Source organism: Artemia franciscana, chromosome 10 (genome assembly GCF_032884065.1).
Source record: "Artemia franciscana chromosome 10, ASM3288406v1, whole genome shotgun sequence".
Lineage (NCBI taxonomy): Eukaryota > Metazoa > Arthropoda > Branchiopoda > Anostraca > Artemiidae > Artemia > Artemia franciscana.
The window spans coordinates 38,876,315-38,890,588 of NC_088872.1; the positions used below are offsets into that span (position 1 = coordinate 38,876,315).

The following is a 14,274-nucleotide window of genomic DNA, read 5'->3' on the forward strand; positions in this document are numbered from 1 at the left end:
TTTTAATGTCGCTCCTTACTTTCAGTTAGAAAAACTAGTTTTTTATGTAATTTCTGAACGTTTTTGAATTAATGCAGCTTTGATTTTGGCTCTCCACACATAGATTATTAAAATGAAATTTATATTTTAATTCCTTTTTTGGCTAAATGGCTTTCTCTTAGTTCTGATCAGACGATTTTGAGAAATAAGGGATGGGGAATGAGGCCTAGTTGCCATGCAATTTTTCGGTTACACAATAAGGCAACTATGAATTTTAATTTTTAACGAATTTTTTTATTAGTAAAAAATATACGTAACTTAAGAATTAACTTACGTAACAAACTTTTATATTCTTAAATTTTTATTATGTATATGAGGGGGTTTGTACCCTCGTTAATACCTCGCTCTTTACACTAAACCGTAAGTTTTGTGCCGATTCTTTAAGAATAACCCCTGAATCACAAAGGCCGTAGAATAAATAGTTGAAATTACTAAAAATACTATAGCATAAAGAGCGAGGTATTTATCTCCTCCTAAATACCTCGCTCTTTATGCTAAAGTATTTTTAGAACCCCTCATATGCGTAATAATCTCTGTTCGTTTTAAGTTTCAATGCTACTCCTTGCTTTCAATTGAAAAAAACTTTTCCATGTTTATTTTTTCATTGTTTTTTTTTATAGTAATTTTAGAAAATCCTGCGCCCTTTTCATTGAATTTCTGTTCCCCCATGACATATTTCTCCAGGGAAAGATCCTCCCACATAGCCCCCTCTCCTCAACCCCACTCCCAAAACCAAAAAAAAATCCCCTGAAAACGACTGTACACTTCCCAATAACCATTATTATATGTAAACACTGGTCGAAGTTTGTAACTTGCAGCCCCTCCCCCAGGGACTGTGGGGGAGTAAGTCATTCCCAAAGACATAGTTATTATGGTTTTTGACTATGCGGAACAAAATGGCTATCTCAAAATTTTGATCTGTTGACTTTGGAGAAAAAATGAGCGTGGGAGGGGGCCTAGGTGCCCTCCAATTTTTTTGGTCACTTAAAAAGGGCACTAGAACTTTTCATTTCCGTTAGAATGAGCCCTCTTGCAACATTCTAGGACCACTTGGTCGACACGATGACCCCTGGGGAAAAGAAAAAAAAACAAATAAAAAATAAAATAAACACGCACCCGTGATTTGTCTTCTGGCAAAAAATACGAAATTCCACATTTTTGTAGATAGGAGTTTGAAAATTTTGATACAGGGTTTTCTGATACGCCGAATGCGATGGTGTGATTTTCGTTAAGATTGAGTGACTTTTAGGGGGTGTTTCCCCCTATTTTCTAAAATAAGACAAATTTTCTCAGGCTCGTAACTTTTGATGACAAAGACCAAATTTGATGAAACTTATATATTTAAAATCAGCATGAAAATCCGATTCTTTTGATGTATATTTTAGCATCGAAATTCTATTATTTAGAGTTTCGCTTACTATTGAGCCAGGTCGCTCCTTACTACAGTTCGTTACCACGAACTGTTTGATAGAAATTACCACAATTGAAAGATGGGCTACCTCTCCCTTAAATCCCACTAAGAAAATTTGCTTCATTTTCAAAAAAAGAAGAAGGGGAACCCCCCTTCCCGAAAAGGATAGAGATATTGACAAAAATTACCTGATTAAATTCAGCATATACGAGTGCCATTATTGCGTGAGCTGAAGGCCCAAGCGAACGGAAAGAGGTGATACAAGCCCAAAAAGCAGACTTTTTACGAGCCAAGAGGTCCGCGAAGCGACCCCTTTTGGCTAGTTGTTGGCAATTGTTCCGTAACCCCACTTGCATGAAGACACATTTCCTACTGTAACTACTACTACTACTACTAATAACTCACTGCAGCACCAAGCCACCTGAGGCCAACACAGCTACGCACGCTCCTCCTACGACCTAATCTTTTCAAGCCTCCCTCTTTGCATCCTCCCAGGAAGCTCCCATTTCCTTTAAATTTTTATTTATGACATCCCCCCAACCCAGACAAGGACGACTTGCTTTCCGAGTATATTGTAAACGAAGAAAAGGGAGAGTAATTAGCACCTCGATTACCAATAGACTTAACTCTTCATTCCGAAAACGAATATGCTTCATGGATTATGGCTACAGTTCACTCTCCGTGATAGAGGAGAAAATCCTGAACTAGGAAACTATAAAACCAGATAGCGCCGGGTCTCCAAAGCCTAATAATCTAAAACTGTCATCTTTATGGCCATTGATGCAAGATGCATGTCCAAAAAATGTCCAGTCGACTGGTGCGGAAAACCTGCCAACCTTTTTGCTGAAAATCTAGAGATGGGAAGGAGCTGTTGGAGGGGCTACGTGCTCAATTTGCCTCAAATGATACAAATTGAAATTTATTTCGCGTTACTAAGTCATTTGAGGATCAAAATGCATACATTTCCAAATAGTTTGGCAGTGGGAGGGATGGGAGGTTTTGGTGGGGCCACTTACCCTCTTTAGTTCTCAAATAAAATAAATTAAAAACCTTTGCGTGATTTCCTCTATACAAGTTTCATATATCTACCTTTCTGCTAGGAGTTGTCATTGCAAGTGACCAGGGGGGAAGTGAAGGGGCTAAGGACTCTATTTATGATGGTCTGACGCCCCTCATCAAAGTTTTAGCATACTCAACATAAGTCTAAAGTAAAAACCTATAAAGATCCATTGGAATCAATAAGTTCAATTGCAACCGCCCCTGACTTATTAGACACCCCCTTGTGCTCAGTTCAGACACATCACTGGATAGAGCTTTCTGCACACGAGCTTCTCTTGCAATCCAAATTTCTATGAGGTCTTAAGGTATATGTTCTTTGTGCTAGTTTCGGTAGGTTATTCTTCCACGGTTTTATTGAACCAATGATAAAAGGTAAAATTTTACTATTATTCTATAGCTAAGGTTCAATTCTATCAATCTACCGAATAAAATTTTTGAAATTTTTGTACAATTTTTTGGATTGAAAATACATTGAAAATGTGTAGAAATTCCTTCAAAAAGGATAATTTTCCTATATTCTAAGTAAGTTTAGACCCTTCTCCAAGACAGAAAAAAAATTCAAAGTCATTTTTTCTCCAAAGTCACCGGATCAAAATTTTGAGATATCCATTCTGTTCAGCTTAGTCGAAAAACTAATAACTATGAGTTTGGGGGCGACTTAATCCCCACAGTCCCTGGGGGAGGGGCTGCAAGATGCAAACTTTGACCATTGTTTTCATATAGTAATGGTTATTATGAAGTGTACAGACGTTTTCAGGGGGACTTTTTCGCATTGGGTTGGGGGTGGGCAAGGGGAGGGGCTTACGTGGGAGGATATTTCCATAGAAGAATTTATTATGAGAGAAGAAAATTTACATGAAGGGGAGCATTATTAAAAAATTAATAATCTAGCATTATTAAAAAAAACAGAAAATAAATAATTTTTTTCAACAGGAAGTAATGAGCAGCATTAAAACTTAAAACGAACATAAAATATTAAGTATATAAGGGGGTTCGTCACCTCTAAAATACTTTGCTCTTTACGCTAAAGTATTTTTGATAATTTTAACTATTTATTCTACGGCCTTTGTGATTCAGGGGTCGTTCTTAAAGATTTGGGACAAAATTCAAGCTTTAGTGTAAAGAGCGAGGTATGGACGAGGGGGCAAACCTCCTCATAAATGTAATAAAAATAAACAAATATAGAAGTTCGTTACGTAAGCTAATTCGTAAGGTACGCATGTTTATTACTAACAAAACGTTCGTAAAAAAAGAAGATCTAGTTGCATTTTTAAGTAACCAAAATTCGGAGGGCAACTAGGCCTCCTCATCCACCTCTTTTTCTCAAAATCGTCCGATCAAAACTATGAGAAAGCCATTTAGCAAAAAAATATGCAAATTTCGTTTTATTTATTCATGTGCGGTGAGCTGAAATCAAAACATAGATTAATTCAATAACATTCAGGAATTAATAAAAAACAAGTTTTTATAACTGCAAGTAAGGAGCGACCTTCAAACTTAAAACGAACAGAAATTTTTCCATATATGAAGGAGGTTGTACCCTCCTCAACGCCACGCTCTTTACGCTAAAGTTTTTTTTTACTGTTTTAAAAAGTAGAGTTGTGACAAAGAGTCAAACTTAAGCGTAAAGAGTGGGGCTTTGAGAAGGGGACAATCTCTTTCATATACGGAATAATTTCTGTTCGTTTTAAGTTGTAATGTCACTCCTTACTTGCAGTTCAAAAAGCTTGTATGTTTCATTTAATTGCCATCAAAATCAGAAAATTTAACTTAACTTAAGCAAATAAACAAAACAATCGAACAACTCTCTTCGAAAATACGATCTAAGACCACACTGGCTTTACACGGTGCCTGATAAAAAAAAAAAAAAATAAAAATAAATAAGAAACCAAGAAAATGAGTGTGATTTTCAACCAGTTGAAGAAACTACAATTCGCTTTCGCCCTTATTTCAACTACGGCTGAAAATAAACCTCGTTTTCTTGGTTTCTTATTTATTTTTACATTCTTTTTGTTTTATCAAACAAACCTTTTTGAAACATAGATGATTTAAAATAAACCTCTCTTAACTATTTCACATATTCAGATTATTATACGAACAATATAAATGCTTACCGTTGGCGTAAAAATATTGAGGTATAGACAGTCTTCATTCATAGATCTAATTCCTTTGGATGTTCCAACATACTGAATTGGTTGAGGACAGGCTGGGCCAAAGTCTGTGGCATCCCAAAGGCTCCACGCCTTTGCTGCTCTTGGAGGCTAAAAAAAAATGATAAATAAATTAAAAAAAAATCCTAATAACCATTACTACAGATAAACTGCCTATACCGGAACTCGTGCAAAAGAGAAACCCTGGCACAAGCGGGGGAAACATTTGGTTCCACCATTAAATTTGTTCCCGTGATCCGGAATGCCTGTCTAGCGCGGGCACAGAAAGTTAGGGAACACTAAACTTACATTTATGGCCTCAGTGATATGGAAAATCGTTTGATTTCAAAAGTTGTGAGAATGGGCATTCCCATGAAAGGTTCTGATTTTAACTTCTTAACAACTACTGCTTCCTCGAACTACTTCCGGCTTGGTCTGCGCATTTTTTAGTTTCATTGATAAAACCGAACCGACGTTTTGTTTGGAATCTTATTAGCTGGTTTCACGATGCCTCCCGGAAAACCATGAGCAACAACTCATCTGAAGCTGTTCTCCTGCTATGTGATCTTAAATTTCTTATTCAAGAAAAGAGAAAGAGTCAATTAAGAGAAGACACAGAGAGGCTAATGAAAAGGCTGCAGTTGAATACAGATATCGAAATTGAATGAAACAAAAATCACAACGCAGTATTTTTGAAAGACAAGTGAATAATTCTTGAAGTTTTTTTAAGTTCGCACGTGCATATGCTATTACTCATGTAATTATAGGCAGACCCATTTAAAGGGGGGATAGGGCAATCGGAGCAGATGCCCCGCGCGCCATCGATGATGGGTGGCGCTGCAGCCGGGGGTCACCCAATAAGATCAAATTTTCACTTTGATTCAGCTTTTTCTGCTTATATTTGAGTTGGGAGTGGAGCACTGTAATTAATTTTTCCCCGGACACCACTAACATTAGGAATGGCTCAGAATAAAGACGTTTATATGTGTTTATCATAAATTGTTCTTTATGCATACTTATGTAGTTTTTTTCTGCGCCTGAAAAACTGTGTTTTACTCTAATAAGATAAGCACAAAACTAATTAACGCCATTTTATGCATAAAAACATTGTTATTTGGGTTGGTTAGTTCGCGAGTCGGCGTTTAGACGAGGAGAGGGTGGAAGTAGAAATTGAAGTATAATCCCCAGGGCCGTACCCAAGACTTTTGTTTGGGGGTTATTTTTCGGGCAGGGGGGGGGGGGGTAAAAAACTTTAAAAACGCATAATAAAATCCGAAATTGATATTTATTCCCTCTTGATTTCCGGAAATATTTCTTGTTATTATGATAGTAAAGAGTAACATTTAACCCCAAAATGAGCAGAATGTATTCCGTAAAGGAGTGAGACTCATCCCCCACCTCCGGATCATGGTCGTAGAAACTTCGGAGGGTGCTCTTTCGATCATAAATTGAGAGTTCTGGTTCTTCTTAATAAGTCGAAAGGGATTGGAGACAAACCAGCCGTGGGGAGGGGGTATTTTCAGAAGAGGAGGGTATTTTGTGCAGGTGTTTTTTCCTGGAGGGTAAACACCTAGCCTCTGTTGGTTACACCTACTTTATAAGGAAAACCTCAAGATTGCGGAAAATTTTCCAGGTCTTTCAAGATTTCACTGCACCATGTCATGCGAATAAATAAGAAACACATTTGATTTGGCATAGTATCATATTCTAAATTCGTAGTTAAACCACAATTATTTTAGTTACATTTCTATGGTTATTGAATACTGAGAATACTGGATACCACCGAGAGCTGTATGACATATAAAAACCCAAAAAGTGAGTTCAAAATTCTCTATATTAAACCAAAGCGATTCAAATAATTGTGACTACCGGAGCTGTTCAATCTTATTTGCGGGGGGAGGGGATTATGAAACAGCTTTACTTTTATCCAGCTTCAAAAAGGTATTTCCGATTGGACACATGCTTTTAATTTTCAATCTTACTTCAAGAATTCGTTGAATCAAAGTTTTGAGTTCAAGGAATCCAATTTCTTTTTTTTTCATCGTATCATCATTTATTACTGCAATACGTACCTGCCATCCGATATCGCTTCCTGCAATACGACTCTAGTTTGTAGTTTTGATTTTCCATTGAAGCTCCTTTATATTTTATTTCTAACTGGAGAGATGAACATTCGAATTTCCATTTAACTTATCAGGAAAGTCGAAATACATTAGCCTTAATTAGGTTATGTTACAAAACAAAATAAGAACATTGATACGTGGTTACATTACTAAGAGGAAGTATGATACATATTTAGTGATAAAGGATCGTTATCTCTGAGGCTATTTGAAATGCTGGTCACTGATGATTGCACTCCTTGGAACTTTATGAATTTTTTAGTCATAGTAATAACTCATGTACAACTGAGAGTTGGGGGGGGGGGGTCCGACATAGCTACTAAATAATCCAAAGTAAATAGTTTCCAAAGTAAAAGGTACAGTTTAATCTTGTTCCTTACTTGTTTTTTTTTTATTTAATTTCTGATCGCTTTCAGTTTACCCTAGGACACCCTCCGCCCACCGTGGAAAATTCTCTTTTTACGAATAAATCCTCCATAGAAAGTTCCACACACGTAAAATTCTTCCTCCGAGATATTACCCCGGACAATTATTACCCCAGAAAATTTCTTACTTACGATTCTGCCTTAAGAATACTCCTTAGCATATTTTCATTTGAAAAAAGACTCCTAATTGAAAGTAAACCAAATAAAAGAGTTTTGTATATGAATTCTTGCAAATTCTCCTCAAATTGCAAATTCTCCAAAAACTCCCCCCTTTCATCCCCGAAACTTCATTTGCGGAAACTTCCATCCAAATGAAATATTCTCCCCGTAGAGATCAATCCCCATAAAATCTAACCACCTGGAAAAACTTATGTATGCTTACCAGTAGCAAATACTATATGTAAACCAAGGGTGAATTTCACTGCTGGCTCCGTTCCTCCGGGAACTGTGGGGTCATGTCATCCCTAAAGACATAGATATTGGACCTTTCGATTATACAGTACAAAATGCCTATCTAAAAATTTGGTCGGTAGAACTTGGGGGAAAAGGCCATGGAAAGTGGCTGGGTGCCCTCCAACTTTTTTGGTTATTTAGAAGCCAATAGACCTAGAATTTTATATGTTTAGAGTCAAACACTTCGAAGTAACATACTGTAAGTAAGGAGCGACTCGGGGCAATGGAAAACAGAACTCTAAGAAACAGAATTTGATAACAATAGATACATCAAAAACGTTGGCTTTTTATGCTGATGTTAAATATATACAATTCATTAAGCTTAACGTTTACCCATCAAAAGCTATGAAACTGAGAAAATTTGTATGATTTTCCAAAACGGTTGGTAATATCCCAAAAAATCAAGAATCTTATTGGACATTGTACCATCAGATTCAGCGTATCATAGAACCCAACTGTGGAGATTTCAACCTCCCATCTTTAAAATTGTAAAACTTTGTATTTTATTTTTTTTATTTTTTTTCCTTCCCAGGGGTGGCCATATCGAACCAACAGTCTTAGAAAATTTGGGAAAGGGCTCATTTGAAAATTAAAAGTTGTAGTCCCATTTTTAAGTGACCAAAAAAATGGAGGGCAGTTAGCCCCCTCCCACACCCTCTCCCAAGTCATCTGATCAAATTGTTTGAGATAGTCAATTTGTTCAGTCTAATTCAAAGGTTCAATAACTGTGTCTTTGGGGATAACAAACCCCCAGAGCGCCACGAGAAAAGGCCATTGAAATTTGCTTAATGATTACGTATAATGTTTTTTATTGGGAAGTAATACTTGGTAAGTATACTTCCAAAGTATACTGAAATGTTTCAGGGGGATTTTCTGACGATGGATTATCTACATGGAGAAATTTCCACCAGGGTGGAAGTTTGCAAGGATGAGGTTTCCAAAGGAAAGTTTATGTGGTCGAAATTTTCCAGAATTCATATGACACATTTGTTTTACTTGTCTTACTTTCTCGTTGGCAGCCCCATTTTACATGTGGAGATGCTCTGGGGGAATTTCAACGGTAATTTTCAGCAAGGTTTGGAATTCTCTGGGGAACTTTTACGCGGGGGGGGATTTCCTACGGAAGAAATTCTTCGAGGGGGAAGTATCACCAGGAGAAATTCTCCATAGGAAGATTTTCTGCGGGGGAAACTTTTCATTGGTTGGAAGAGTTTTCCAGAAAATATTTTACACACAGTCCGCCATAACCTGAAATTCGATCAGAGATCAAATTAAAAAAATCCTTTTCCAAATGAAAGTATGCTGAGGAGTATTTTTCAGGTGGAATCGTAAGCGAAAAATTTTCTGGGGAGAATTCACAGCGAGGATGGAATTACCCGAGGTAATTTCCTAAGGGCAGAATTTTACGTGGGAGGAACTTTCTATCCAGAATTTATTCGTGAAAAAAGGATTTTTCACGGAAGGAGGGGGGGTGGATTTCCTGAGACGCTAAAACTCGAACTTTCGTTCCAGCTCTTTAAGAACGATTTCTGAAGCAGAAGGACCGTTAAATTAGAATCGAACCTTTTATGAAAAATACTAAAAAAAACTTTAGCGTGAAGAGAGGGTTACTGAGAAGGGGGCAGCCCCGCATATACGGAGTAGGTACTGCTCGTATTGAGTTTTTAACGTTTCTCCATATTTTCAGTAAGAAAATATTATTATTATCAAACAGTTTGTGGTAACGAACAGTAAGTAAGCGAAACATATAGGATTGATCAAGTTTAGTGTTACCATCAAAAGTTACGAGCCTGAGAAAATTTTCCTGATTTTTGAAATAGGAGAAACACCGCCTAAAATTAAAGGAAGCTTGATGAAAATCGCAATACACATTTTCAGCGTATTCGCTTTTCACTTTAAATTGGTTTTATTGGATTAATTGATGTTCACTTTAAACTGCATTTCGCATAGCATTCATTTTCTGCTCCTTTGAAGATTTTAGGCTGTTCTTTATTGTTCTTGGAAGAACCTTGCTTATTACGCTTGATATTACGAATTCGTTGTTTTAATCTATTTTGTAACTTGCAGAATAGTTTGTTTTTTCGGAGGGATCCATTCATATACCCTTAGTCAAGAAGTTACACGCTTAGTTACTTCGTAGATAATACTTTAGAAGCAAGGAGACTGGATCGGAGGCTGTCCCCCGGAGCAGAAAGAAATTCCTTTGACCAACAGCAATGCACTTGCTTAGTTATGTAAAAATTATTCCGGGGGCGGAACTACAATTTTTTTAGTATTTATGTGTTATAGCGACCCCACTGTTGTTTTTGATCTATTGTAAAACCGCTTTTTCTGTGTGCACTCGGAGATAATTAGCTTATATTGGAAGAGATTAACTACTAAGCATGTATATTTTAATTAAATATTGAATATATAGAGTCGATTTGGTTAGGTCTTTAATGCGTCCTGGGCCACCTGCTTTTTATAATTATCTGTTGTAATTTCAATAATTTTGTTACTAAAGTATTATGTTTTTATCATATTTTGGTATAATTCATTATGATTAACCTAATTTCACTTCTTGAGTGTGGTCACTATAATACAAAAGTATCTTTTTTTATAAAAATAGTTAAATATGCAATCTCGGAAACTAGCTGAGTTGGGCGAATGTACATTCAGGAATGAATACAGTGTTAAAAACATAGCCTAGCCGAGGAAGTTATAATCAAACTACTCTCTCGACCCTTCGCTTATTGCGAGGTCTTAGAAGATAGCATTAATGACGTCTATACCTAAATAATTTTGACCGAAAAATTGCCTTAATTTGGGTTTTCAGTGTGTTTTGCAGAGGCAATTCCTATTACTTCAGCAGAACTTTAAGCCATACCATGACATCAGTCCTAAATATAAGAAATAGATATTTGAATGCTTAAAACCTTATAAATCAGGATTGAGCAAATTTATGAGACTCATACCATTTTCCTTGTTGCTGATTTGAGCAGTAGATCTATTTCTCAAGATTTCACTTGTATGATACAGAGATTGTAAAAGCCCATCAAATGTCAGTCCCTTTGAAGGAGGAGGGGGTGGAAGTAAGTACTTCAAAATTCCATCCCAGGCGATTATTAAGGATTGAATCCCAAGAATGTAATCAATTTCCCAACTATCTGCCAATTAAGGGCAGTCAGCGTTGCCCCATGACGGAAAAAATACAAGATTTTATAGATTGTTTGGTTGCTTTAGTTATGTCCTTCAATAATCTAGTGATTTAAGTGGTGATTTAGTGATTTTTTATCTAGACAAAAGAAACAATCACTAGAAATAATGATAAATCACTAGGAGTGGTAACCCTGCAGGCAGCAAGTAGGCATAGCCCTTATTTTCAACAGATAGAAACAAATTGTAAACATCTTTTGCAGTTTCTTTTCGTAAAACCCTGCTGTATTTAGGCAAAACCAGATCTAAGCAGGCCTAATATCGGGTATACGAATTTTCACTAAAAACTTTACATTGCCAAAGTCAAGGTTGTTTAAAAGTGACTTTCTCAACCTTGTCATTTCTGAGGTGCGATTAATCAATGTTGCGACTTCCTGGTTGAGGAAAAAATTGTCAGTCGAAATTGTCAACGTAATCATTGTCCTCACGAGCGACGGCACCCGCATCAGGAGGGGGGGTAGACCAGACATCCCCTAAAATTCATGCGGCTACATTGCCAGTACCTTTAGCTGCATTCCTTTGATTTTTGTTAATCATATGACTTTGTCGACTTTACTAAAGGGAGGAAAGATGTAACATTTTATTTAACTTTTCCAAGAAATTAAGGTAAGTTGCTGTAAAACTTGTCGTAAATTCGAAAAGGCGTAATTTTTGAATGAGTGGGACTTAGCATTGATAACGCGCACAAGCTAACTAAGCTTGTAGCAGACTAGTAGAACGAGCTGGTTCCATGCATCGTTCCAAAAAATTAAAGATAAAAATTGAGCTTTTAACAGAAATGACTTACGAATAAAGTGAACATACCACTCGGTGCCTTTTTTATCCTCTCTCCAAACGTAAATGATTTGTCTCAAATTCAACCTTAACCTAACCTAGCCTTTTCCAAATATATTGCCCATATTATATATCACATGTGTTTTTTTTTATTCTCGATTTTGTAACTGCCGATTTAATTTACGGGTAAACCGGTTTCACCAAGAGTGATGCTAACATAGGTATATAAGCCGTATCTAAAATAAGAGAAAAAGTTATCATCTTCTAGGGTCCGTAAAGGGCTTATAATGGAATTTTTGAGACAAAAAACGATTATCATATTCGGAAAGAGCATTAAAAAGGCTTCAAGTGTTAGGTTAACTTTATTCGTTGGTCATTTATGCAAACTGCTCAATATTTACCAAAATTACGAGCATCGATGGAATACATCGTCTATAACCCATTTGCGGTGATTTTGAACGAAAAATTCGTTTATCTTCTTATTTTTCAAATTAATAGAAATACAGAGACAAAATTTGACAAAATGGTAGGCTATACATAAATTGTTGGTGAAAAGTACATACGCAATACTGACTTTTCACCAGCATTTTGTTACTACCATAATTTTAAAACGTATTTATATTTAAAGACTGACACCCAAAAACAAATTTCCATTCCAATCATCAACCACCCAGTTAAGCAGCATAGTTTTTCTTACACAATAAGTTCTAGGCTATTTAAAGGCACTTGGAGAAATTCCGCCAGGGGAAACCTAAATAAAATGTTAATGGTTGTTGGAATTATGTCAATTTCTTTCCCAAACGTCACAAATTTCGCTAGTTTTTAAAATTTTGGTTTTGAAGGCATAAGGTCCCTGCCTCCCTTGTGGGTACCCTTGATGCATTTCAAATTGTTCGGACATTTTCTGAGAAAAACATATACCAAAAAAGTAATTTAATACTTAAGTGAAATCCTAAAACGGAGAGGTAAAACTTACTCTAAACCTTCCTTCTTCAGTTGGGGGCTGTGCATAGGGAATTCCAAGAAACACACTGATGTCCTTGTGAGGTTTGCCCGTGTGCAAGTCTCCTGGCCTATTTCCCGGATGTACACCAGGACCATCATAAAGGGTCACAGAGAACCCGCGAACTTTCCCATATGGAGTTGTTACAAACACATCTCGACCTTGAACTGTTTGCATGTATTCTGGTCTACACATTCCCATCAAATCGGGTCTCCATTCCTCCCAAACACCACATGCAGGTAGCTTAGGCCTTTGATTCGGACCGAAAGGGCTATTTGGTCCATATGGATTGTAATAACCGGGTCCATAAAGGGGATTATTGATATTGGGCCTAATTGGCTGATTGTTAGAAATTACATTTCTACTTTGATCCCAGTTTCGTTCTCGTTCATTAACTCGTTCTTGGCGAATATCCCAGTCATTTACACGGCCAATGTCCCGGTTATATGCTGGAGGATCTTGTGGTGGAAGGTCACCATACGCAGATTCAGGTCTATTCCATGGCCCTATCCCCGCAGTCCTTGTTCCTAAGCTATTCCAGGCATTTACTCGTTGATTATAATTCACTTCAGGGAGTTGCACTTGCCTCTCTAATGGTTTTTCTGTATTTGTTGAAACTGGTATACGATTACCGAAATAATCACTATTATCAACTGCAAATCTTGATTCACTACCACCTTGCAAAATGCCTCCAATACGGATATCCCCTTTATAATCAGTGTTTGCAGGGAAGTTTCGAATTTTTTCTACGTCTACATTTCTCACTGGGCTGGTTTGAACATTACCATTAACATTATAACTTCCATAATACACATTTGGGACTGCGCTATCATTTTTATTTAAACTTTCAAAATGAAAACTACCGTAAGGTCTGGAATCCTGACACACTGATTTGTGAAATACTAAAACACAAAGGATAATATTCTTTAATCTTGGCTTCATTACTAACAAACTACATACTAGCAAAAATTGGAATTTGACGTAACTTTCGGTTACACTATCATCTGAAAACGTGATTAGATTTTTAAAAGAGGAGTATGTGGGAGGGCTTTTGAGCAGCGTTGCCTTGCAGGATTGACTTGTCTGTTTTCTGTTGATCGCTCGACAATAAATAGCTTTTAGAATATTTTTCGCTGATGGGAAAAGAACAGCATAGTTTTCTTAGTATTAAGTTTGTAAAACCCATAGACTAAATGCTATAAACAAGAAATTTCTATAAAATATGGTCATATTATAGCATAGAATACTTCCCTAATTCGGAAAACTGTTTAGTTAGGTAAAGGAAACTTCTGAATGATATCATAAAATTCAAATTAAAGCCTGAAAATCCGTTTATTTACCAATGCTTTCCTTTCTTCCTCCAGAAAAGTGATTTGTAACGAGCTTTGAGCATTTTGTGCGATACGAACTATCCTTTCAGAAAGAATCTCTATCCCAAACATGGGCCTTGAAAATTGTAAGGTTTGAAATATTCAATGAAAATGGGTTCTAACTTTGAAGGTAAGGGTTTTCTGTAATTGAAGAGAAAACGACTCTAAACTAGACCTTAAAAAAAGAAAGTTAAGGCAATTATTAGTGCCCTATAAGCAGGGAATAGATTGAGGGAGTATATTGAAAATGTGTTTCGAGTTTTTTATTTAGGCTG

The 14,274-nt window shown here is 36.5% G+C and overlaps 1 protein-coding gene across 1 annotated transcript in view; it reads right to left on the reverse strand.

The window, feature by feature from the left end:
- LOC136032172 (neuroligin-4, Y-linked-like) overlaps positions 1-13,623 on the reverse strand; it is a 63,844-nt gene extending 50,221 nt beyond the window's left edge. Inside the window, exons 1-2 of the mRNA XM_065712360.1 lie at positions 12,603-13,623; positions 4,624-4,770 (exon numbers count right to left, since the gene is read on the reverse strand). Coding sequence (XP_065568432.1) covers positions 4,624-4,770; positions 12,603-13,571 — 1,116 coding nt within the window. The 5' untranslated portion in view covers positions 13,572-13,623. The remainder of the gene's footprint in view (positions 1-4,623; positions 4,771-12,602) is intronic.
- Positions 13,624-14,274: the final 651 nt, after the last annotated feature.